The 26,432-nt window shown below is 43.6% G+C and overlaps 1 protein-coding gene across 3 annotated transcripts in view; it reads right to left on the bottom strand.

Annotated features, from left to right (window-relative positions):
* Window positions 1-26,432, bottom strand: part of MAP4K3 (mitogen-activated protein kinase kinase kinase kinase 3) — a 142,923-nt gene that overhangs the window by 69,614 nt on the left and 46,877 nt on the right. For 2 of the 3 annotated variants that reach the window (XM_019549059.1, XM_019549058.1), the window contains 7 exons: window positions 21,967-22,098; window positions 21,617-21,679; window positions 20,954-21,035; window positions 20,748-20,858; window positions 14,058-14,133; window positions 9,046-9,104; window positions 5,917-5,979 (listed from right to left, as the gene is read on the bottom strand). In XM_019549059.1, the coding sequence (XP_019404604.1) occupies window positions 5,917-5,979; window positions 9,046-9,104; window positions 14,058-14,133; window positions 20,748-20,858; window positions 20,954-21,035; window positions 21,617-21,679; window positions 21,967-22,098 (586 nt within the window). The remainder of the gene's footprint in view (window positions 1-5,916; window positions 5,980-9,045; window positions 9,105-14,057; window positions 14,134-20,747; window positions 20,859-20,953; window positions 21,036-21,616; window positions 21,680-21,966; window positions 22,099-26,432) is intronic. The other variant, XM_019549060.1, reaches the window with a different exon arrangement.

The raw sequence follows: 26,432 nt of genomic DNA on the forward strand, positions 1-26,432 counted from the left end.
AGAGCCCTTCAGAAAGCCCAGCAGTCACCTCAAAGAAGTCCTTCCAAATCAATACGATTGCTATTTACAATATACATACATTAATGTAGTTATATTACTCATCTATAATTCATTGAGTACAAAAATCTAGGTTATTTTTGGTGAAAATAAGGTATCAGGCCTGGGTTCAGGAACAGCTTCCCCATTTATAACATTGTTTCTATGGGAAAAATTGGTCCTGAGTTGCAACGTTTCAACTAAAGAGGAAGTTTTCAGGAACCAATTATGCTGTAAGTCTGAGGACTGCCTGTATATGAGTGCAAGGGGCTACTTGGGGCTGGGGGAGCAGATTTCAGGGGGTGTCATGTGCATGTGTGCACAGACATGCATACATGTGCCCAGCAGTACAGCCAGGCAGCAGTAGAGAGCAGCTTTCTCAGCTTCCTGAGTAGTGCTGAGCTGTGGGGGCACAATGGCTTGAAGTGCTGCTGACTCTGGTGGGGTCCAGCCCAGTGAACTATATGGTGGCCTCTGGTTTTGAGCTACCTGACAAAAGAAATGCCATGATCACCACCACAGTGGAAGGTAATATTGGTCCAGGCGGGTTTGCTGAAACTGAAAAGGGAGATCCCCTTCCCCCTAACTTTTGAATAACTTTGTATAGTTCAAAATGGAGACCTATTCTTTGCCCTGCAAAGAGGCACCCCTGGATGGGGGAGTTGGGAGGATGCAGGTTGCCCACTGCAGGGCTCCCCACCCTGTTGTCCTCCCCTTCCCAGGGGTCTCTGCGGCACAGCAGGTGGGACCCAGCACAAGAGGGTGGGGCAAAGTGTGATGGCAAAACTTGGTGCCACCATTGTGAGCACCAGCATGGCAAGGTGCCCTCTGTCTGCCTGGCAGCAGCAGGGACAGCAGCACAGAGTTGTGTCCCTCCACTGCTGTCAGGTGGGCAGGCAGCACCTCATCTTGGCAGCACAGCTGGCATGGGGCTTCCAGCAGTGGTAGCAGCGAGCCGACCTGCCTCACTCCACCCTCCCAAGCTGGGTCCCACCTGCTGGGCCATGGAGGCCCCTAGTAAGAGGGCGGCAAGGTGGAAAGCCCTGACCCCCACAGAGAGCAGCCCACATCCTCCCTTGCCCCACAGACAAATCTGGAATGCCACCCCCCATACCCTCCTCTCTAGGACTGTGTGCAGCAATGGGTGTGAGCCAGGCTCCCTACCAGCCTACTGGACATACCACCCATGGCTCCATTCCTCTCTCCCCGCTAGGCCCTGCAGCCACACATTCCCACCTAGGCCTCCAGCACTGCCCCAGATGGGCAGTTCCCCCAGCCCCAGCTGCAAACCCTTTCCTACTCCCTTCACTATAGCCCTCTCCTGCTCCCCCCACGTTGCCTATGTCCCCATGGACTTACCTACAGGAAGCTGAGGGAGAGCTTTCTACTGCTGCCTGGCTGTACTGCTGGCCACATGAATGCATGTATGTGCACACATGCATGTGGCGCCCCCTGAAACCTGCTCCCGCAGCCCCAAGTAGCCCAGAACTCTGACAGCCTGCAAAAGGAACCTGCAGTTTCCTGCATTTTTCTCCTTTAAAGGAGAAAATCCGCATTTTTCCCACAGCAAACAGAGATTATGGAGTACCTCAGCTATAACTGGCAGCAGTTTCAAAAAGGGGTAAAATGCATCAATTTTGGATAAATTAAGTGTATGGGTACTATATGCAAATTGTTATAGCTATGATTAATTTCACAGTTATTGTTTTCAAACTTACTCCTCATTTCTATGTGCTCAAGGAGAGAGTGGGGGGAAGGGGCCGCCTGGGGAAAAAGTGTGTGTGTGGGGCAGGGGGGAAGCAGAGAGAGAGAAAAAAAATCCAACTTACTAGACTTATTTCCCCTGCTGTAGCAGTGGGGTGGAGATAAATTCAAGGCACACTTCCAACAATTAGATTATATACCTGGAAAATTATAAGAGATTTATAAATTTCCATATATAGAACCTAATTATTATGGGGTCATTTTATAGTCAAGGTCATCTTCTATTCAAGTAACTATGGTATTCTGGTTGACTATTGTAATCCTGCTGATGTGACTGGCTGTTGCACTTGGAATTTTTGTCTGCAAGCAACAAAAGTTTCAGTATCTTACTCCCCTTGGCTGAGGCAGAAAAATGGCAACATTCAGGAAAGGAAAGATACAAACAAAAAGATGGAGATATTATACTAGTAGAAATAATATTTAAAAAACTATTAACTCCTTTCCCTCTCTTCCCATTTACTTATTTTGGATCTTAGGAGTAACCATCATTTTCTTCACTACTTAGTAATAAGACAATTCAAGGGTGTCCTTTTAAGAAAGTGAAATGTCATGGAGGAAAAGTAAAGTAACCCTGCACATGACACCCTTAACCTGATGTTACTGGGGCAGACCCTGTTGCTGCAAAGGAAGGAATTGTCCATAGCCAGCCAGCAGTGAGGGATTAATGAAACAGGCACAGGTTGTTGCTCCCCCACTACTGCCAGTGCTGTTTATGCTGCTGGCAAGGGAAGTCTTCTTTTCTTTGCTCTACCTTCTGAAAACAGTGTGACTTGTCTTATCCAGGGGCATGTGTATGTGAGTAAATACGGTAGTTTTTCACAGTCTAACACCAACCTAAACAAGTCATTAACTCAGTAATTATATGATAGTGAGAGGCTTAACACAGGATTCCCCCTTCAGCTTTCTCAGACACAACTGGCAGCCATCTAGGCAGCTGCATGCATGCACAGTGTCTCCAGGCTTGCTTCTTTTCCAAAGAAAACTGCTTCCCTGCTGAATAAATGCACCCCAATTTTAGGGGACTGATTTCTGGGGAGGAGATGCATATGAGCGTGTGAGATATTTTAACGTGTGTGATTTTAGTCTAGAGTTAAATACTTTTAATTATAAAAAGCAAGATCTGGGACTTGTTTTGTACTAAATGTATACTTTAAAGAAGCCAGGACATGACATGAGCATTTATGGAGATCAATGAGGCAATCTTGATTTAAACCATTTATCAACGTTCCCAGAACATAAGTACACCATCCTGGATCAGACTAATGGTCCATCTAAGCTAGTATCCTGTCTCCCGCAGTGGCAACACCAGATACTTTAGAGGGAGAATATATGAATAAGGTAGGTCTAGAGCAGCGCTACTCAGGCTTTTGGCTCTGCATATCTGGATAGGGCTCCATAGGGCCTTGACTGGCTCCTGCATGCTGGGTATCAGGCCCTGGGGCCTGGTGCCTGCCCCTGCATGCTGGGATTAGGCATCTCAATTTGATGTGCAGTGTGTCTGGGGCTCTCCATGGGTTTGGAAGTTTGGCAGTATGGGAACAGTGCCAATTCCCCCCCCCCCCCGAGTTTCCAGAACTGTGGGAAGGCCCCCTGATCTGCAGTGGTCTAGGTCTACCTTCTGTTCTTCCCTTTCATAACGTCATTGACTTTGGAGTGCCAAGAGTATATGCACAGAATGAACCTTACCATTCCCCTGCTAATGACAAGATTTAAAATCACACCAGCTGCATCTAAGATGCACCTTCTGCATTTTGTAAGCTTGGCTTTCATTTATTAGTCTTTTACTACCTGAAGTCAAAATTCAAATGAGTGGGTTTAAAGTTGTAAAGTTTGCTGAAAGATTCCTTGAAGTCAGAAGAGACTGACAAGGATCATTTTGTGTAGACTAACTCATAGGTAAGGCAGGACTGTCTTATAAAACTGAACCTACCTCTCTACAGCACTGAAAGGTTATGTTAGAAGAAAACTGTCAAACCAAGACAGAAAACAAGAACACTAAACTTCATACAGAATCAGAATGAACTCTGCATTAACAAAAAGCCCACACACCCTCTCAAAATACGGAGGTTAATGAGCTAGCCAGGGTTGTCTGGGCATTCTTTAGGACTCACTGCTAAAAGCAATACTGTTACAGGGCGCACACGTCCCCCTGCGCTGTGTTTTGTAAAGACTTGGAGAGATGCCCAAGTTGTAGCTTTGAGATTCTGGTCATCACATATGCGCATGCTTTCTCCTTCTGCAACATAGCTATGAAGTAACAAATAAAAAAATTCCCTGAACAGAGAACCTTTTTGGCAACACAGACTGCTTTGACATATGGAAAATATGAACCAGGTTACAAAAACTAGAGGAACATACAAAACACAAAGGATTTAGGACTTACAGGGTTTCTGAAAAGTAGGTCTACAAAGGACCTCACAAGAGTCAAAAAGCCTGAGGCTGAATCAATTCAATCTTTGCAGGTTAGTCTAAGCTGTATAGACTGAGCTGATAAGCTAATGAACAGATATTTACTAGAGCACACCTCCATGCTCCGTTGGACAATCTGGGCTAGGGCTAGCCCACACACCCTGTGAAGGGGTGGAGGGGTGGGCTTGAGGGGGATGTGCAAAGAGCCCTGGGGGACTGTGAGTTTACCTGAATCTGGAGGTGATCTAGGACAGAAGTTCAATACATCAATTTAATGGAAATCAGTTAAATCTGTTACCACATCCATCCAGGTTTATCTAAAACTGGATTCGGCCACTTTGAAAGCAGTTTATGTGCACTGAACTTCTGTTGCATTACAGATTTGAACCAGTTTCCAATCACTTATACTGGTTTGTATGTAATTTCCGTCCCTAGCCATCTAGTTCATCCCCCTACTCAAAGGCAGGATCATTCCTGACCAACCCACCCCAGGTAAGTGTTAGTCTAACCTGCCCCTAAAACTTCTACGCATGGAGATTCTACAATTTTTCTTGGTAGCTTGTTCCAATGTTTGACCACACACAACCAGAAAATTCCTCCTAATCTCCAACCTAAATTTCCTCTGGTGCAGCTTGACGCCATTGCTTCTAGTCCTGTCCCCTAAAGCTACAGAAAAAGGCCCCAACTCTATGGTCTCTGTAATTGCCCTTCAGATATGGGAAGACTGTTATCAACCTGCAGGCCCCATCTGGCACATGGGGCTAACAGCAGACTTGGGAGCAAACTCAGCTCCCTAGTCACTGCCACTACATCAACTAAAAAATCTTTTTTCTTCAGACTGTCCTTCGAAGTCAAGATGTGTACCATCTACAGGGGCATACTATATATGAAAAATATGGTACTTCATATCTATTCTCTTGTCAAGAGACGTTTACATTAAATATACACTATAAAAAAGAAAAATCAAACCAAGAACTATCAATGGTACAGCATGTTCTACCTCACACAAGGTCTGAAAAATATGAAGCTGGGCTCTTCACTACTTTTTATACAACTGGCAGCCATCATTGTGAAGGTTTAGGAGTTGGAAGTACTTTGACTATTTGATGATCCAAAACCAGAGTAGAAGAAAGCCTGTTTACTATAAAGATTTCTATCCTGCACAGCTGAAAACGGTATTATTTTTAGTGGTGAACTAAGCCAGGATGTTTTGGAAGTGAGACCAGTTAATGTCCTTTAGATCACATTTATGACCTTACTACTCAGATGTTCTTGGCTTTGTCAGTATATGTATTGTTTATTTATATCCCATCTTGCAATTGCTATAGGAATAATTCAAACATTTAAAATATAAACATTTTCTGTTCACCCAAATGGACATTGAAAGGGACCACCAAACATAAGATAGTAAGAATGCATCTCTCCTACTTCCAATTACCCCTTCCCCACACAAAAACAAACTAGATAGCATGAAAACAAAAAAAGTACTGATGTATAATATTGACACTTCATAAAAAATACATTTCAACATAAATTCAATATTTTCCTCCCCTGTAGTATTGAACTGTTCAAATAAATTGATTCTTATACTGAAAAATGGTTCTACAGATGCTAAAGCAACTACAACTAGACAAAACATTAGTTTGAAAAACAAGAATAGAGACACAAAACCAACTTTGACAAAGAAAATCAGAAGATGAAAAATACCAGGTTAGATCTTGCAGTGTAGTATATTTCTTCTGAATTGTCCAAAAAATCGCTACAGTCGTGCTGTTCATCAGATAGAGACCAAAAAACTCAAGTTATTTATATTGAGACTGAAAGCCAGGTATACAGAGGGAAAATTTCTTAGCCAAATTGTGTTAGTTCAAATGCAGTATTAAAACGATGTTAAACAACTTTTGAAAAAAATTACATTTCATATTAAAAATTAATTAAATTAGTATAAAAAGTTTAAACATGCCTTAATTGGGGGGGGGGGGAAATAAACTGCTTTACAAAATTGGGATTAAGCTTTTTTTTCCCCCCACACCTTGGACTCCAGTTTACAGATGGATTCTTTCATTTGTCAGAATACAGTATAACCTCATAAATCCAGTGTGTTTCGGACCGAGCACCTGCCAGAAATCTGAAAATGCCAGATTTTTTAAACCAGCGTGGCAGCTGGTCTCAGAGCGGGAATAGCTCTGGCCAGTCCTGGAGCAGTGGCTGCATGTGGCGCAGCGGTGCAGGGTGGCGAATGGCGGTGGCAGCTGCTGCGTGCAAGTTTCCCGCTTCGTGTCGGGGGGGGGGGGGGAAAGAGAGCAGCGGCCAGTCCTGGAACAGTGCAGGGAAGTGCTGGATCTTTGATAATTTTGGATTTTTGATCCCAAGTTATGCGGTTATACTGTACTACAGATTACTTCAAACTCTTTCCTCTCAGCTTCCCATATAGTAATGGCCTTCTCATAAGTATCAGTTTTACACTGAATAGGGTTTCCTTTTGCACCCTGTTAGTATACCAATTTTGATTGGCCAGAATATTAAAAAAAATATAGGGATTCAATAGTCCTTTTTTCAGTCCTTTGGACAGGACTATCACCTTCATAATCCTCTCTTGCTCGCTTCCCAAGAAGCAGAAAACAAAAAAAAGAGTTTCAACTGGTTCTTTTAATTTGCAGCCTACTACTGAACCAGCATCACATTAAATATGACTAGTTTAAGTAGGCACCTATGACAACTGCAACAAAAAATTAACAACAAGAGTTTTCATTTGTTTCACAGTAACCTTGTGAAAAATGAAAATAAAATATTTTGGTAAACTGGATGAATTTTTCTTCATTTATAGTCGTAAGGAACACGAAAACTCAAATTATTTTACTGGTATTGTAGAAAAGCTTCCAACAAGGCCCTTTGGAATAAGGTAGTAATAACCTTTTAAAAGGAAATATACAAAGAGGTGTCTTTAAAAAAAGAAAATCCCTTTCGCTGCAGAGCACAGAACAGTGGTCCATACTTCCATTTTCTAGGGCAGGCAATTGGGCATTTAATGTCCCTGTTCAGAAAGATCCAAACAAACTGTTACAGGCGAAGTGATAAAGTCATTTCTTTGCCAGGGTTAAAACAAGCGGTTCTGGTAGAGCAAAACAATACAAATGGTTCCCTTCTTAGAAGGCATAATCTAAACAGTTCAAATCTTTTCTTGCTGCAAGGGGGGCAACAAAGATTCTGAACTGCAGTGACCTGCTTGTTTCTACCAAGTATGGGAAGAAGCTTGACTCCTCCCTACGAACACCTGCCAAATAAATGCTCTCTAAGGCAGTGTGTTGAGTCCCAGAGAAAAATTCCCCTTTTGGTTTGTTCACTGCAGCGCAAGATTAGACACTGCTCCATCCCAAATGACTGCCTAGCTGGTAACTGGTACATACACCAAGTCACACTTAGTTTTAAGTTCAGTTATTTCCTTTCTCTGTTGTTAATTACATATTCAAGAACTGCTAAAAAACAGAATTACGCAGAAAATAGAAAAAGACTTTAAATAAATTTTGAATTAAAGAAAGTGCTATTCATTTTATTTTCCATAACATGCATGTTAGTGGTGCAGATTAAACCAAAAAACATACCTTATTTTTCATAAACATAAAAATGTGTGTGTGCGCATGTGCACGCATGCATGTAAGAACTATCAGTACCCCAAGTAATGTGATCATGCACCTACCTAAGCTACTGTGTAGTCCTGATTTGTTCTACGCAAACACTTGCCTTCTTTCTTACAGAGCTACTAGAGGCTACATAAACCTGACCACTGAGGTGCTGAGTGATAGTATATCCCACCCCAACTCAGCTGGCTTATCCTTTACTTTGGGGGTCATATCAGGGAAGGAAGGAGACACTGTACAGGAATGCAGAGGAAAATATATGCCAGAAGTCCTGCTCCCGAAGGGCTCCTACACCAGAATGGAGCAGTACTGCTCCAGCCATACTCTTGTTCTGAGCTGAGCTCCAAAAGCAGAGCTGCTGCCTCTTCTGCCCTGGTAATAAGTCAGCCAGCCTTATGGAAGCCAGCCAACTGTTTTTCCTTAGTACCTGCCCATAGCAAACAGCCACTAGTCTGTAAAAGGCAATTCTGACAAAAGGAAAAGGAATCTTTTCCTTCTTTGTCTTTTTAATAAGGGTTGAGGAGAACAAACATTAAGTATTCAAAAGTGGAAAGTAAAAGGCTTTGGGAAAGAGCAGGAAACTGTACAACTTGACTAAAAGAGGCCCCTTTCTCTACCTGCCTGAGCTCCTGTCAACCAATGCATTGATGAGGATACAGGTGATAAAGTGTTGAAAAGACAACAAGTCAAAAAACACTTCAGCTGACAAGTGTCAAGGACAAAGACAAAAATTATTCAAGTGAAACATCAAACACTGAATTAATCATTTTCAATGTAACATATAACCCTTCCTGTATTCTCAGTTTTATTATTATTAATGCTAATGCAAATAATTCTCATAACAGCAGCATGAAGTGCAAGCGACAATAGATTTTTGTAAATGTATGTAATAAGGGATTTGACAAGAGTGATGAGCCTAAGAACAAGGCATATTTAAGATGTGAAGAAGCCCAACAGGGCAAAGATTGATAATTGCACACAACCTCCAGTAAATCCCATAAAGGGATCTGCAGCATATAAAGTGAGAGCCCCATCAAAAAAATTAGTTTTGTGTGTCACCCACTACACCAAGGCTTTACTGATAAAATTGGTGGTGATGAGAAAGAAGTTATGATATAAGTCTCCCCAGCTCCTTTTTCCCCACTCCAGTTTGCAGGAAATAACATGCAGAATAAACCCCACTGTATATATTACTTACAAATTCGTGATGTGGCTCTGTCTCTTTCCTTAAAGGTGGATCAAACTTTACTTGCCCAACTAAAGAGGAAAAACTCAAAGTCAAGATCTGGCATTGCTTATTGTAAGAAAGGATTTAGCTTCCAAGCAAGGTTGCCCACTAACTAAAATAATTAATTCAGCGTTAATAGCATATTACAGAGGTCAGCAACCTACAGCGTGCAAGCTGGATCCACTTTACATGGGGCACAGAGGCAGGAGGTTTTGGTGATGAGGGGCTTCGGCAGCAGCACTGCAGGGTGAGTGGTGACTGGTTTGGAAATAGCCTGTGTTCAGATTTAAGCTCTGTTAAAACAGTCCCCAACTCCAAACTATTGCCAGCCTCTGACATATTACATCTCTACTGATCTGTACTTTTGAGACACACATGCTTTGAGCTCATGGACTTTTAGAAAGTAGTGAGCACTGAAGTCACACGTGCTGTCTTTCATACAGCATGGTAGTACTGCTATGAGATACTCCCCACTTGTTCCAATCAGAAGAGTCAGAAAAAAACCCACCGAAATCTGAAGAACGATGGTAGGGAGTTGTAATTGTTCATAGGCAACAGGCTTAGGATGGCATTATTATCTAGATGCCTAGATCAGTGGTCTTCAAACTTTTTTGATCACGCACTCTTATCAGTAAAAAATGTTTGAAGCATGCACCCCGAATATATGTATATTTATAAATTATATACATGTACTACTCGTGTACCGTACATGACACGTGACCGTCTGACATACAGACTGAGTGAGGGTGCCAGTGTCAATCCGTATATTAGATATTAGTAAAGCTTAATTTCTTTTTTTTTTTTTTTTTTTAGATAAAAATAAATATAAATAGAAGTTCTAATATTTACTTCCTGCACCCAAATAGATCATCTTATGCACCCCACTTTGGAGACCACTGGCGTAGATGACCAGATCTGGTTGTATACAACCCTAGCACTCTGTATTGACTTCATGTAGATAAGCATAGATGGCTAAGTACACACTCAGAATTGGGGTGCGAGGAGGGTGGTGGAGGACAGAGACAGAGGGACAGAGCCAGAGCATGGATGACTGGTGCCACTTGAGTCGGGGGGGGGGCCATGCGCCTTCCCCACCACGAGGAAGTCAGGAGGGAGGGTGTTCCCCCACAACCAATCTCACCGACGGGGGGAGGGGAAGTCCCGGAAGTGGCCGCGGCGCTTCACCTGGCACCCCCATCCGCCTGTTGCCTAAGCAGTGAGTGCAGCCTGTCAGGGGGTGCATCAGTGCTCTCAGGGGGTACACATGCACCCCTATGCATCCCCCATGCATCACCACTGAGCCAGAGCGACCTATTTTTTTCCCCAAAACAGCTCAGTGGCTAGGGCACTCACCTGGGAAGCCAGAAGACCTGGGTTTGCTCCCTCTCCCCCAAGAGGCTTTGAATCTGGGTCTGACTTCCCAACACAGCACTAGTCACCACATTGCAGGTCAGCCATTATCCAGACCCTTTTCTCATGCTTCCTTTCGAAGCTGGCCTGGTAAGAAGCCATGAAAGGGAGGTACGAGGGTCCAGGAGAAAGAGAGCAAGACACAAATTTGGGGCTAATTAAAGTGTCTGCCAGCCTGGAAAGGAGGTGGCTCTGGGTTCTAGCTGGGGTCCATATTCCTAGTGAGGCAGAAGCTTTACCTTACACTACCCTCCATCTTAGTTAGTGGCTCAATTCAGCTTCAAAAGGAACACTGGATAAAGTGCTGAGCTATGGCTGCTGACGTGTGATGTGACGGTCAGAGTGCTCTGCAGGGAAATGAGGGAGATCCCAAGTCAAACTTCCTCTGGACAAGGGGAGCTTAGAACCCCGAACCTCCAGCATCCCACATGAGTGTCGTAGCAATGAGTTATGCAGTGAAAGAGGGACACATGCATGGGCCAACACACGAACACGCTCTCTCCCCCCATCATTTTTTTCCTTCCAACTGTAAGTCTCATGGGGCCCTGCTACACGTTCAAATTAAACTGGATAGAAACCAACTATAGAGTTGTTACACATTTTCAAGTACTAACTTTAGAGCTGGATAATAATTTTTATTGTGTGATAATTACTTTGCACTTGGGGCAGGTCTAAAGTTTATTGCGTGATTAACCAGTTAGCTGCATAATATGCATAATGTGTGGCACGGGCCACAGGGTGTGGATGCACAAATGCTGGGCGCTCTTCCAAGAGGCCAGCAGTTGGTACATTCCAACTGTTGTGTATGAATGAACTGAAAATAATTCAGATGAGGGCTCCCAGCTGCAGGGATGCACTTGATCCAGTTGGAGCTGCGAGTCCTACAACTGTTCTGGGTCTCAGCAGCACCCCCCAGCTGCAGCATGCCTCCTGGGGCCAAGGCCCAGCTAGGTCCCAGTGGCCTCACACCATGACTACAACTTGCCCTGCCCTAGGGGTGCATGAAACCTCCAGGGCTGGGAAACTGTTCCAGCGGTAATCTCTTTGCCCCACAGGTTTCACCCCCCCACCCCAGGGCAGGGAGATCACCACAGCTGCATCTCCCAGCCTCAGGGGTGCATGGGGTGCCCTTGCAGCTGGGGAGCTCTCAGCTGAGTGGGTGCTCAGCTATGACAGCTTGCTTCTTGCCTGTACAGGGGAAGCCCAGGATGAGGCTTGCCCGGTACTGGCAATATGGCATGATGAGATCTAATGTGCAATTCTACTTGTGTGGCCTGACAGGAAGTACACCTGAATGAATCGCACATTAAATCCCATTGTGCCTTTACTTTCACATGTAGAGGGGGTCAAAGGCTCTATGAGTCCACATGGGATGTGCACATGCGTTCTATGGCTGCTACTACACATGTTCAGTAAGACTACACAGTATTAATGCCTAGTCACCCATAAGCATAGAGGCTACATGCCCAGGAACAGAATGCAAACATGGAGGCAAGCATTTTTTTGGACAACCTGCCAATTACTTTTTTAGCTTTCTTTTCTAGATACTCACTCCCAAAGAAACTCCCTAATTCGCTGACATTAAAAATCCCTGGATAAAAGGGCAAGGAGGAATCTTAACTTTTGTTAAAAACACCAATCTAAAAAATTCAAATTACTATTAGCTTTATGAATCTTGTGGTTAAATAAGCAAACAAATATTAATTGCATTCTTGTCTTCTGACTTGACTAGAAGTTAAGCGTGCAACCGTTTTCACTTGAATGTAAAACTGACCATATTAAAATTATAACTAAATGAGAAATGTGACGGGATAAAAGTTGTTTGTTTTCTTCTTTAATATGAGCTCTCTGCCCTGGTTGTAAAGTTCCATAGGATTGTCACTCCAACTCTAAAGAAACATTTTATTATTGGCAGGCCCAAAAAATGTTTAATTGCAGAACTATTTAAATCAGAGCACGAAGACACAGCACAAGCCAATACAGGACTAGGACAATAACTTGCTGAGCCTGTGGTTGAAGAGGGAATCTTTTGCTGCTCTTTGGAAACCCCCTCTGATTTGTTGCCCAAGTGATACTGACAGGCTTTGAGAGAAATTTTATTTCAAGTAAAAAATAAATTAGGCAACTGTGGTGTTGATGCCCACACAGTCAGATGGGTTGCAAATTGGCTAGAGAGTGGTGGTGGACAGGTCACTTTTGACCAGGAGGGACATGGGCAGTGGGCTTGGTCCTTGGGCCTGCACTGTTCAACATCTTCATCAGTGACTTGGATGAGGGAGTGAATAGCACCTTGTTCAAATTTGCGGATGACACTAAGTGGGGAGAAGTGGACACGTTAGGAGGGACAGCATACAACCAGATCTAAACAGGTTACAGGGGTGGGTGGATGAGAATAGGATGGGTTTCTATACTCACACATGCAAAGTACTGCACCTAGGGAGAATGAACCAGCAGCACACCTACAGGCTGGGGAACTCCCTTCTCATCAGCACAGAGGCAGAAAAGGATCTTGGAGTCATTATTGATTCCAAGATGAACATGGGCCACCAATGTGAGGATGCGGTCAGTAAGGCTAACTGCACCTTGGCATGCATACACAGATGCATCTCGAGCAGGTCCAAGATGGTGTTCCTCCCTCCTAAGCGACATTGGTCAGGCTGCAGTTGGAGTACCGCATCCAGTTCTGGGTGCCGCACTTCAGGAGGGATGCAGACAGCATTGAGAGGGTCCAGAGGAAGGCCACTTGCATGATCAGGGGGCAGCAAGGCAGGCCCTACAAAGAGAAGCTATGAACCTGTTCAGCCTCCACAAGAGAAGGCTGGGAGGGGATCTGGTGGCCATCTATAAACTTACCGGGGGGACCTGTGGGGAAGAGGAGAGTCCCTGTTCCCCTGAGCACTACCAGGAATAACTAGGAATAATGGCCACAAGTTGATTGAGAGTAGGTTCAGGCTAGACATCAGGAAGCACTACACATTCAGGGTGACTAGGATATGAAACAACTTCTAAGGGAAGTGGTGCTCACTCCTACCCTGGGGGTCTTCAAAAGGAGGCTAGATAATCACCTAGCCGGGGTCGTTTGACCCCAGTACTCTTTCCTGCCATGGCAGGGGGTCAGACTTGATCTGCTCAGTCCCTTCGGACCCTAACAACTATGAAACTATGAAGTCCCCTTTCCATTAAGGCTTAGCAACAGTGAGATTTGATAGAGGGTTGGGAGGGAAAAGGTTAATTTATCTGACAAAAGGGGCTGGGGTGCTGTTGTAGATGTGATGGTCCAGGAAATGTACAAGAGGCAAGGTTGACTGTATGATTTTTTGTGATATAGTTTTTTTCCTCCTGTTTATCTGACTAAACACATCTTTTAAAACAACATGCAATTCACGCTGTGAGTACAGGAACAGACTATGGACAACAGCGAATGAAACTGCATATACACTCATTTTGTGCTGGCTCTTAATAAAAATGTTCTTAGTCATGTAAGATAGGCAAGAACACCATTTAAATAAAAACCCAATATCAAATTATTAAATTTGTAATGCTAAAAATTCATAACATATATAAATGCTTACAGTTTATTTCAGAACGTGTTTTTTCTTCTCTCACATTTCTACTCGTTGAGTGAATTCTATGAGGCACAAGAAGAGGCTAGAAAAGAAAAAAAAAAACCAAACAAACCATTGTTACCAGAAGTATACCTTTTATTAAGCAAAGGTATTCTGAATTATATGTTTTACCAGTTTCTTTCAGATAAAATTAAAAAAAAAAATCTTTATACATGCAGTGTCTAAAAGACAAAATATATGAAAGGGTGGTTTGTTTTTTTTTTAAACACATTAAAGATATTATTACATTAACCTTAAATGCTGGTCAGGTACTAATAATGTGTTTCGTTCCTTGGATCTGTATAGTTCGGGGTGGGCAAAACACGGCCCATAGGTGAATTGGGCCTGCCAAGCACTTTCATCTGGCCCACAGCACTTGCCAACAAACTGTGCCCTGCCCAACCCTTCCACCCATGAGGGTGGAAATGAGGTGCGCACATGTACACACAGCACCTAACATACTCTATTGTGCCTTGCTCCCAACTCTTCTGGGCCAAAGGGACTGGAGGCCCAGCAGCAGCAGCTTTGGCACAGGGCTGCTGCTGTTGCAGCCCCTGGGGACCTATTTCACTTCCCTGGTCTGTTGGCTCCAGGCAGCAGGGGGCAGGGCTACAGCTGGGTAGGAGTGCGGAGCTCGGGGCTGGGGCTGGCAGCAGTGCAGACCCTGCACTGAGGGGGGCAGTGGCAGTGTAAAGTTTGGGTGGGGAGTGTGGGGACCCCCCACACTTCCCCCATGGCGTGCAGCCCTGGCAAGCAGTGGCAGCAGCAGCAGGAGCATCAGGGCACAGGTGCCAAACAGGGCACAGCTCCGGCTAGTGCTACACATCACAGTGAGGGATGTAGGGGCCATCTGTATTGCCACTCACACACAGCCCCTGTATTTGCACAGCAGGGAAGGAAGCCCCACATGCTGGAGCCAGTTGCCTTCCCTGCTGGGGCTGCGCTGCACCAGACAGAATCTTTAGATACTGGAGCTGGCTGCCTTCCCTGCCGCCCAGGGGAAGGCGCCTAGGGCTTTCCTCCCCTGCACCACAACCCTAGTGGGAAAGGCAGCCGGCTCCAGCATACGGGGTTTCCCTCCTGCGTCCAGCAAGCTTAAGGGCTACACATGAGTGTCAGGGAGCACCAGCGATACAGACTGCCTGGTGGAGGCTGTGCCCCTCACTGATGTGCAACCCTGCTCATATACACCCCCCCTCAACATACTGTATGCCCCCATACAGTCACAGTCTACCATATACACCCTCCACATACCCACCCCACCCCACTCCACGTTCCACCACCCACCCACAATATACAAGACTAATAATTTATTTTTGAGTTATTATGCAATCACCTCTACATACAATATGTAAGCACAAATCATGTCAAAAATATTTTGCATAATAAAATTAAAATACGTTATAGTAGGTGTCTGACTTTTAGTGTATAATTTGTTTTTTCTGGTTCTAAGATGACAATGCCCCCTTCCAAAAGGAGTATTTCTGGGGGGGCAAGGGGAGGAACTTTCAGTGGCAAAGGTCAGAGAGTGAGGGGTGGCAGGTGACAAACATTTGACATGCTTGTTGGTATGTTAATTTCTAGGCTTACTTTCAGCTATAATTATGATCTTCAGTAAGCAGCTTTCCACTAGGCAACTGTGAAAGAATTTAGGGAACTTTAATCTCTCTAATGCCACAAGCAGGCTTCAGCAGCAACGCACCTACATGTGCCTTAGGTATTTTGCCTAAGAAAGGTTTTCCTCCCTAAGAAAACATGAATCTTTTCTACATATGCTAAAAGTAGCTTCCCACTGATTATAAATGGTCTCCAAGGTCTTCTGCTGGAGTTGTCTGGGTTTCTCTGTAGGGTTTTCCTTTGAGCTTCTTACTAAGCCTTACTCTATATCAGTTTCCATTCTTAGATTTGTAAATCACATGCCACATTGAGGCAGCCTCCTTGCTATTTGTCACTTATTCCACTTGCAGATACAATACTAAAATTCTTGAAATGGTCTATTTTAACCATGCTGATTTATTAGTAAAATGAAAACTTTCTGGAGACATTATTGTAGGAAATATTTACTTCATTGCTTCTGATACAAGAGGAAGAGAATGGAAGGAAGGATTCTTTCCCATTACAAATTTAATTATTATTCTGCTGCTTCCTGGTTTGTAACACTTTTGTCTCTTTCCTCATACACTTCACTTTTGTGGTGATGCCACCACCATCCTTTTCTGTTCCTATGGGCTCTGAGACAACTTGCTGAAGCTGCTTTAGGGTTTGGCTGGTAGCCCAGGTTCTCAGTAATCTCCTTCTTTAGATTTTTCTTTTTGAGGGAGACTTATTTCTCTCAGAACTCCATTCTGGGTACTGAGTTTTTTTGCTCTCAAGTGCTTCTTTGGGTGCTTGTCCGAACTTTATTCCCATTACCTGGTTTAGCCTGTGTACTAAAGATGAAGCAAGTACAAGGAGCAGAAAATAAATGCTTTCTTGGGAATCAGCTGGAAATGAAACAAATAGCTCTTTAAGAGTTAAAAGTGCCTGCCAGCACAATTATAGTCCCCGTGGAATCAAATGACTCAGCAAAGAAAGATTTTGATATCAGCAACTGCTTTAGGGGCTTTAGATGACAAAGATGCAAATCATATTAACTTCTATACAGAGAAACCTAAGATGGAACCTGTAAAAGCTGGAAACCTACTCAAGCAGGGACATTTCCATGGTTCTGGTATGCTTTATGGGAAGTATAGATACTTAAGTCTGCATAAGCCAGAAACTAACGCGAAAATAGAAATGAAATTTGGTGTCCATTTGTAGAATCATTGTGTAAATCATGGAAAGTAATCATCCATTTGTGTGTGTGCATGTGTATGCACTGGGACTGGGCAGGGATGCTGGGACAGAGAAAGAAACTATGGAGGAGAGAGTCTGGGGTTTGACAGAGAACATAAGCAGGTAAGACCCCACAGCTTGCTTGAGCTACTGCCCTCTTTCTTTATCCACTAATATGATGGCATGCCCAGTTGTTTTTTCCTATGTTGGCTCATAGAAATAGTCAATCTTTTGGTATCAAGAAGTCCTGCTGTAAGAACAAAGCTCTGAGCACATTTTAAGGCTTTCGTATGCATCAGTGAAAAACACTGAACCTAGGGAATCTTGATATTTGGAAATTAACAGGAACACTGCATCAGACGCCATATTTTGTCATGATGAAGAAGCAGTCACTTTCTCCTTGCACCAATCAAGACATTTCAATCAAAATAAGGAAAGCATTCCTATTCTTAAAGCTCTTCTGTTTTGCACTGCTGAAGAATTTCATAGTCATAGAAAATGAGGGATGAAAGGAATCTCATAAGGTCACCTAGTCCAACCCCTTGCACACAGCAGGACCACCCCCCAATAATACCATCCCAGTGAAGGCTTTGTCTAGCCAGATCTTAAAAGCCTCCAAGGATGGCGATTCCACAACCTCTCTGGGTAACCTGCTCCAGTGCTTTACTAAACTGCCTGTGAGATAAAGTTTTTGCTAATATCTAACCTAAAAACTTCCCTTGCTGCAACTTGAGGCCACTGTGCCTTGTTGTGTCATCTGTCAGCACTGAGAACAGTCCTTGACATGGGTGACTGGTGACTCTCAAGTCTGGGGGGACACCGGACTACCGATCAAGGGGGGAATATCCCAGCAGCCGATCACCAATCTGCCAGCACAATTATAGTCCCCGTGGAATCAAATGACTCAGCAAAGAAAGAATTAACCAGTGGCTAATCTCAGGGGGCGCACATGCACCTCCTATGCATTGCCAATGCTCTTTGGAACATCCCTTCAGTTAGTTGAAAGCTGCTATTAAACCCCCTCAGTCTTCTTCTCCAGACCAAATAATCCCACTTCCCTGAGCCTCTCATCATAAATCATGTGCCCAAGCCCTCTAATGATTTTCACTGCCCTCCACTGGACTCTCTCCAATTTGTCCACATCCTTCCTGTAGTGGGGGGCTCAAAACTGGACACAGTACTCCAGATGTAGTCTCACCGATGCTGAACAGAGGGAAAGAAGCATTTCCCCAGGTATGCTGGCAATAATCCTATTACTGCAGTCCAGTATGCCATTATCCTTTTTGGTAACAAGGGCACACTGATGGTTCATATTCAGCTTATTGTTCACTGTTACCCCCCAGGTCCTTTTCTGCAGACCTGATACTTAGCCAGTCAGTCCCCAGCCTGTACCAGTGCATGGGATTTTTCCATCCAAAGTGCAGCACTTAGCACTTCTCCTTACTGAATGCATGACACTTCTTTTGGTCCAATCCTCTAATTTGTCCAGGTCTCTCTGAATCCTAGTACTACCCTCCACTGTATTCACTACCGCCCCCCACCTCCCAACCCCCCCACCTAGTTGGTGCCATCTGCAAACTTGCAGAGGGTGCACTCCATCCCATCTTCCAGGCTGTTGAAGGTATTGAACAAAACTGACTGCTGAACTGATCCCTAGGGACTGAACTGAACTGATCCCTAGCTACTTGATACTGGCTGCCCACTAGACATTGAGCCATTGACTACTACCCTTTGAGCCTGGGGATCTTGCCACCCACCACTTTACTACCCACCTCACAGTCCATTCATCCAACCCATATTTCCCTTCCTTTGCTATGAAGAACCTTCACCAAGAACCCTGCTATCTCATTCCTGCTACAGAATCAAAAGAGCTGTGTATTTGTGCAGTTGTATTTTCTTTGTATGTTCACATCTTTGCCTTCCTTTTGTCCCCACGTGAAAAATATTTGACAAGAATTAAACTATAAAGGAGAAAACCAGGAAAGTCATTTGTTTCACCAAACGTCCACACCTGGCTACTTTCATGTTTTGGAAGAAACCCACAAAAGGTTATAACTTCTCTTCTTTTTAATTATAAAGCAATTTTTCTAAAGCAAGAAAATGTACCAGTTTAAATGTTATCCTTTGATAAAACTATAAGTGAAATTGCGTTGCATGGTAATTCCAAAATTAGAAATATAAATGTAACACACAAAAATGTAACAGAACATCAACTTTTGAAAAAAAGCTAACAAAATTGACCCTCTCCCTGAATTACTAGCGCTAAGCAGACTAGATCAACAGTGAAAGAGTTCTACATTAACCAAAACTGGTTTTCTAGCTCTCTTGTGGGAGTTCAGCAGAGCTCTACTTGCAACCAGAAACCTTGGCCATGCCCACTACTGAAGAATCAGTGGTATGTCTGTGCTATAGCACTGCTTTTAAGGTACATGTTCTGGTTCACTTAAAAGGTGGTAACCCAAGGGCAATTCCAACACAGGCCTTATATTTCCAGATAAAATAAAGTAACTTTGAGGTTTGCTGCTACAAAGCGATAGTTTGGGGAAGAGAGATTCCAAAACAGAGTACTCATTACTCAAGACCAGAGGCGGGCAACAATTTTGGGTGGAGGGCCACTTACCGAGTATTGCCAAGCCACTGAGGAGGGTAGCCCCACCCCTTGACAGATGCCCCGCCCCCTGGTTGCCATCTTGGGACCGTAAGTCCTGTCCCCTGACCTTTGCCACCAGAAGTCTCTTGCCTTGCCCCCAGAAGTACTACTTTCAGTAAGGGGTTTTGCCATTTTGGAACCAGGAAAATACCAAATTATATTCTAAAAATCAAACAAATACTACAAAATTCATTAATTTCATTTCAAAAAATATTTCTGTCCTGATTTACATGCGTTTGTGTTGTGTACATAGAAGTGATAGTATAATAGCTTAAAATGAAGTCTTACTCTTGTATATTGTGAGGGGGTGTGGGTGGGTATAGGTTTGTGGGTGTGTGTATGTAGGGTGGGGGAGCATGTGGGTGGGGGTGTGTGGATGGGTATGGGGTTTTTGGGAGGCTGTGATTTTGTGGGAGGAGGGTGGCTGGGGAGGATTGGCTTACATGTAGGGGGAGGGTTTGCACACAGACTTCCCTCCGCCCCTGTAGCAGGCAGAGCCCCTGCCAGCACTCCATCAAGCCTGGGCTTTGTGCTCCTGCCACTCTTGGTTCTGGGGCACTGGTGTAGGCCCTGTGCTCCTGTTCACTGGCACTTCCCCGTCCCATCTGCCATTACTGCCCTTGTCATGCTGCTTCCTACCCCACTGTGCTCACTGCTCCAGCACCATATCCCAGCTGCATGGCTGCTTTCACAGGTACCCAGGGGCAGATAAGTATTAATTTTCTATTTTTTTTAGGGGCTCCATAGGCCAGATAGAATGTCCTGGTGGGCTGCATCCAGCCCACGGGCCATATTTTGCTGCCCCTGCTCAAGAGCCAAACCAAAAATAAGGTAATTAATACAGGTAAACTTGGGGGGGAAAAAGTCAATTTTCTTCATCCCCAGTTCTTTCTATAAGCTTTATAAAAAAACCTGTTTCTAGTTATACAAGAACCTAAAAGAGCACAAATTAGATACTGACAACTTCATTCCACTTCTACTTTCTCTTTTAATATATTTCTTCTCAAATACAACAAAATCAGATAATCTGCTAAATGTGTGACAATCTGGTTACACAGAACAAAAAAATATCCTAAGGTAGTTTGAAATTTCAAATGTTTAGCAAAGAGTTTTAGATATATAAAATGTCAAATATTTAATAAAAACATTTACCAGCAAAAATTATTTACTTTGCAGTTAAAATGTATTCTTACCTCAGGATCATCATCGTCAAAATCATGGTAAGTAGAATGATCAGGATTATTCATTTTATCTAAAAGTTCAATAGCAAGTGTTCGATTTAAAGGCTGTGTAACAAAAGGATGCTAAAAGACAAAGAAGAAGGAGAGGACATTAAAAGTTCAATAAAAGTAAATACAAGTGGGCACAAAAATCATAGGAAGCCGTCAGGAATACACACCTGTAGTAGTTTTTCAGCTGTAGGTCTCTTTTTAGGATTTTTTGTAAGTGCCATTTTCACAAAGTGATGGAAAGTATTTGACCTAGTAAAGGAACAATAGGTATTACAATTATAAGCAGGGGTGTCAAATGCATCAAGTCACATGAGCTGGAAGAAGGGTGCAGGGCTGGATAGTGGGCCAGATTGGGTCCAAACAGCCAGAATGCTAGAATCAGTGTGCATAACCAGTCTGGTGTAGGTGCCACATAGCATGTACTGGCCCGGGCCCCAGCCCCAGGTACAGCATGTGGTGCAGGGAACTGGTCCAAGGCACGCAAGGCTGGTTTCAGGCATGCACTGCATATGATGCCCACACCAGACCATCCCTGAGCCAGTCCAATACAGCACATGACCCAGACTGGTCCCATGCAGTGTGTGTGCACCAGGTCTAGCCTACAAGCTGGATGTAGCCCATGGCAAATTGGCTCTGTGTCTGGCATGCAGCACATGGAGCTGGGGGCAGTGCATGCTGTATGTGGTATGTTACTCCAAGTCCCACAGGCAGCACCCTGGGCAAGACAATGGGGCTCTGCAGTCCAGATCCAGCCTATATCTTTGACAACCCCGTAATAAAGTAATGAAATACAGAATTAGAAATGTGCTAAAATAGCAGAAGGTACTTACCATTTCATTTTGTCTTTTAGCTTTGGAGGTTGAAAGTTGCTCTTTGTCATTAAAAACAATGCTCTGAAAAACAACATTTTCATGATGTGCATCACCTTTAGCATATAGCCAATTACAATTGTTTATTTTTGGCTGAAACAAAAAATTTAACCAACTCAAAAATATTAAGAGAACAAAGTTGCTCGTTTACACAGCCTAAAAAATGTCCACGACAAATTCTCACATGCATATGCTGAAAACCTGTAACTCAATATGATTTGCAATTGCTCTGCATATGGTAACCAAGTTTAGCCAACTATTTTAAAAATGTAATTTATGGAATTTTACAGCCTGTCATAAAAGTTACCAACCTCATTGGATGCAAGTCAAACATTGGAGGCTGAAGTTCTGCAAGTTCTATAGCTGTTATTCCAACTGCCCAAAGATCACACAGTTGGTTATAGCCACCTTTCCTTTCAACTGCAGCAACTTCTGGAGCCATCCTAGAAATGTTTCAGAGAAAAGACATTTTTCTTTAAGATTTATTTTCCCAGAACTCAAAATGCTTAATAGTTTGTGTTCCATTTTATTATTCATTTTCCTTCGGTTCCACATATTTACAAATGTGTATGCATAGGTCTTATTGGGAAGCTCCTGAAATTCACCTGTTGGTCTACAGAATTTCAGGTGATATTTCAGTTCTCTCTCATTTTATCCTTTCCACTCCAAGTATGTCCAACTACAGAGGCTGAAAGGATATCAAGCCTAAGAACATTTAATACTATTTCCCACTCAGGAGGAAGATAACATATGACGATGATGCTTTCAAAACACTCCAAAGTCTGGCAGCAAATGAATGAAGCAAACTAGTCTTGGATTTTTAGCCACAGCATGAGCATGATATCAGTGGACTACCTGCATTTTACCTTTAAAGGCAAATATAATCTAACTGTAGTAAAAACAGTTATTTAAAAAACCACCCTGGAAAGTAAACAAATGATACTGACAAGAATTCTACAGAAAAAATTATGCCTCAAACAATAGATTTCTCTCTCCAAAAGTGACCAGACAGTGTTGACTGCCAAGTGCTGCATGGACCTCCTGTGCTACATTTAACCATTCTGTGTCCATTTCCTTATCCTCAGTAAGGTGCTAGGAGACTCCATGAAAGTTTGCAAGAAGGTGCTTATACAGTGTAACATACAGAACCAACAGCCAAAAACAGGAACACTCAAATTAAAATCATAGAACCACCAGTATTATGTGAAAGACATCCATTTTGGTTTCTTGCAGAAAATTACATATATAGTTGAATACTAAAATCACATTCTATTAGCTAGTTGATATTCTCAAACTAAACAGGTTGGCCAGGGCTTAATCTATATGCAAGACCATCAAGAAAACAGTTTTCAAGCAGGAAGTTTTATAGTTTCATAGATGTTAGGGGCTGGAAGGCACCTTACAGATCATTGGGTCCAGCCCCCCTGCATGTGGGCAGGAAAGACTGCTGGGGTCAGAAGACCCCAGCAAGATGGGCATCAAGACGCTTTTTGAAGATTGCCAGGGTAGGTGACTCTACCACTTCTCAGGGGAGCTTGTTCTAGACCCTTGGTACTCAACCTGTAAAGAAGTTTTTCCTTACGAAGCAATCTTCAATCAGCTCGTGCCCATTATTTCTCGATCTCCCCTGGGGGGTCTTGGTGAAGAGATGCTCCCCCGGCCCTAATGTACGCCCCTGATATACTTATAGGCTGCCATCAAGCCCCCTCTGAGTTTTCTCTTATCCAGGTTGAATAGTCCCAAGTCTTTCAGCCTCTCCTCATACGACCTGGTCTCTAGGCCTCTAATCATGCACATGGCCCTCCTCTGGACTCTCTGGAGCTCCTCCACATCTTTCCTGAAGTGCATGAATTACTTGTCTCCTAGTTAGTAATGAATCAATACCCCAAGGCAGTAGTGATATCCTGAAGTGCAAGAGAGTGTTTAAATAAAAACCTCTTCTAAACACAGATATCCTTACCATGCAAGTTAAAAACAAATGGGTGTAAATTGGCCATGAAGAAATATTAAGGCTGACTCGTAACCATTGGAGCAATCAGGTTCTGGGACAGCCTTCATACGTATGAATGCGCGTATGTACGTACATATGTATAATAAGAGATGTACTGAAATAGTGATTTTACATTTCATGCAAAATCAGGTGTTTTCTGTTAAAAATGATCGGCTCTGCAATTGACAGGCTTGCTGGGGGGAGGCAGGGGAGAAGAAAAAAACAACTTATTGGCAAGCAGAGAAAATGGTAGGAGGCCCTGCAATCTTGAAGCACCAGGAGGGAAGTGGAAAGAAAGGGGGTGAGAGGGAGCTAATGAGAGTCTGAGCCTATGACATAGGCTCAGTATAGGCACCAGTCAGGGAAGTGACAGGGTTTTGGCGCCATCTTTTAAGCAGCCAGAGGCATGCTGCTCCAGCATACTGCAGCTTAAGGATGATTGAGAAGGGATGAATACAGAGAAGAAATCCTCCAAGGGGGCCAAATATGTTTCAGGTCTCAACTGTGTAAGGTAGTATCCTGCAGGGACCTTGCACACTGATGGAGGTAAACTGTTTTGTACTGCCTGCAACGTGTCTCTGGATGTGTCAAGGGAAACTATTACAAATCGACATGTAAGATTCCAAGGCACACATGAAGCAAAATCCTGCTGCAGAGGCTGAAGGACAGAGCAAGAAACAAATGACTGTGTCCTTGCTCTTTGAAAATATCACAGAAAACAGCTTGGCAAAGCGAGTGGCAGCATTTTTCCTTGTAGAGGCTTTCATAGTGGCAAACATCCTGCTGGAGAAACTTGATCACCGTAAGTTAAGATAGTACTTAAACCAAAATATGCCAAATGCTGGCAGTTTTCCATGTGTGAACAAGCTGCACCAAGACTATCTCTCTGCAGTGACTGTTTCACATATACAGTCCAATGAAGCCACTGACCCTCAAGATAAATGAGTTTTGGCAAGCCATCAAGGGCCACATGACAGGCAATCAGGGGCAGATAAATATTAATTTTCTAAATTTTTAGGGGTCTCACAGGCCGGATAGAATGGCCTGGCGGGCTGCATCTGGCCCCCGGGCCGCATTTTGCCCACCCCTGCCCATGCCAGTGAAAGTGGGGACTTGCATGCAACTGTGTCACAGCCACCAGAGCCTGTGCTCACAAGCACGTGCAGTACTACACCAGCAGTTTGTGAGTGAGGAGCTGGATCACACTCGGCACACAGTGCATACTTAAGCTATACCATCTCCTGGAACAGGGAGACGTTCAAGATGAAGCAAAGTTTGTGATGAAAAGGGCCACCTGGATTCACAGACTTTCTAATGTGTTTTGAAGGCCAGCAGGCTGCGATCCACCATTCACACAAGCTGATGGATTTGATAAACTGGGTCAAAAACATGATATCGCAAGAACTGTCAAGTTGTTAATGTGAAAACCAGCAGAGAAGAGACCTGTCCAAGGCAATAGCTGTGATGCTGAACCTGTAGTATAGGTATGACCTGTCACTGTGGTTCAGATAACTGGCTGACTCCTTTTTAGTGCTGCTCACATTCTGGACCCCAACCATGTGCCTGGTCTGAGATGTGACCCTCAGTTACTGTAAACAATCCCTAGATGGAGAAAAGAGCATGACAAGGAACACACTATTAACATGAACTTTGTCAAAGAGTGCTGGATGCCTGTGCCTATGTTTGGGGCTTCTGTGACTGGTTTCCACATCTGTATGCCCCGGCAAAATGCTGCCTCACCATTTCAACTAACTCAGTGGATGCTGAGCGTGCCATCTCAGCGTACGGACAAGCATCCACCCCAGAGACAGAGAATGTCAGCAGCAATTGCCAGTGGATGTTGAATGCTAGTGTTTAACAGCTGGCATGAATTGCCTGTCTCAAGATTAGCATTAAGTAAACTCCTTTTTTACAATGTCACTTAATAAAAGTATGGTGATGGTATTACCTACAATTTATGTGGTATATAGCTTTAATTTCATAAGACATTTCAGTTTAGAGTTTAATTTAATGCTTGTTGCTTAATAATACATTGATTAATGGCTTCCATGGGCTTAATCAAGGTAATTAAGCCTCAGTTTTGGCCATCTGCCAATCTACAGTGAGGGAAGAAACTGCCAGTGCCCTGCAGCCAGGTCCCTGTCACAACAAGCTCATGAAAATGGGAGCCAGTCCCTCAATCAGCCCATGAAATTGGCCACCTGACTCCTTGATTTCAGTAGGTCTCTAAATATAATGTATGAAAGGAACTACATGAAGTAGTACCTGCCATAGCAGAGGACTAGAATCAATGATCAAGGAAAATGCTTCTAGTCCCAGGTTCCTCAATTACTATTGTGACATCACTAGAAATGACAAGACACACCTGCACACAAGAAGTCTGTAAAGCATTTTGGCTTGAAAGTGGCTATGCAAGTCCAAGATCTTACATAATCACAAATCTTGGACAAAAGCACTGAATTTATTTTTGCTAGTTTGGCTAAAGACACAAGAGAAGGGAAATTCATTTTCCTACCCTTTTAAAAATCATACTAAAAAAGCTCATCAAACCTAAAATACAGAACACACAACACTCATTAGAAGCAGATCTCCATTATGATATGCACACATTTCTGCTTCCCAGTCTGAATGTTATGCATTCAGCTGAGACTTGGGTAAACAGAAGAAATTGGTGTGCTGTCAAGGAATACAGGAGACCCTTGCCATTTGCAGGGGATACATTCTCATATCCCTCACAAATGGCAAAATCCGCAAAGAAGGCACCGAGTTCATGAATGCTGTCCCACA

Source organism: Crocodylus porosus, unplaced genomic scaffold (assembly GCF_001723895.1).
Source record: "Crocodylus porosus isolate Cpor-Errol unplaced genomic scaffold, CroPor_comp1, whole genome shotgun sequence".
NCBI classification, from domain to species: Eukaryota; Metazoa; Chordata; order Crocodylia; family Crocodylidae; genus Crocodylus; species Crocodylus porosus.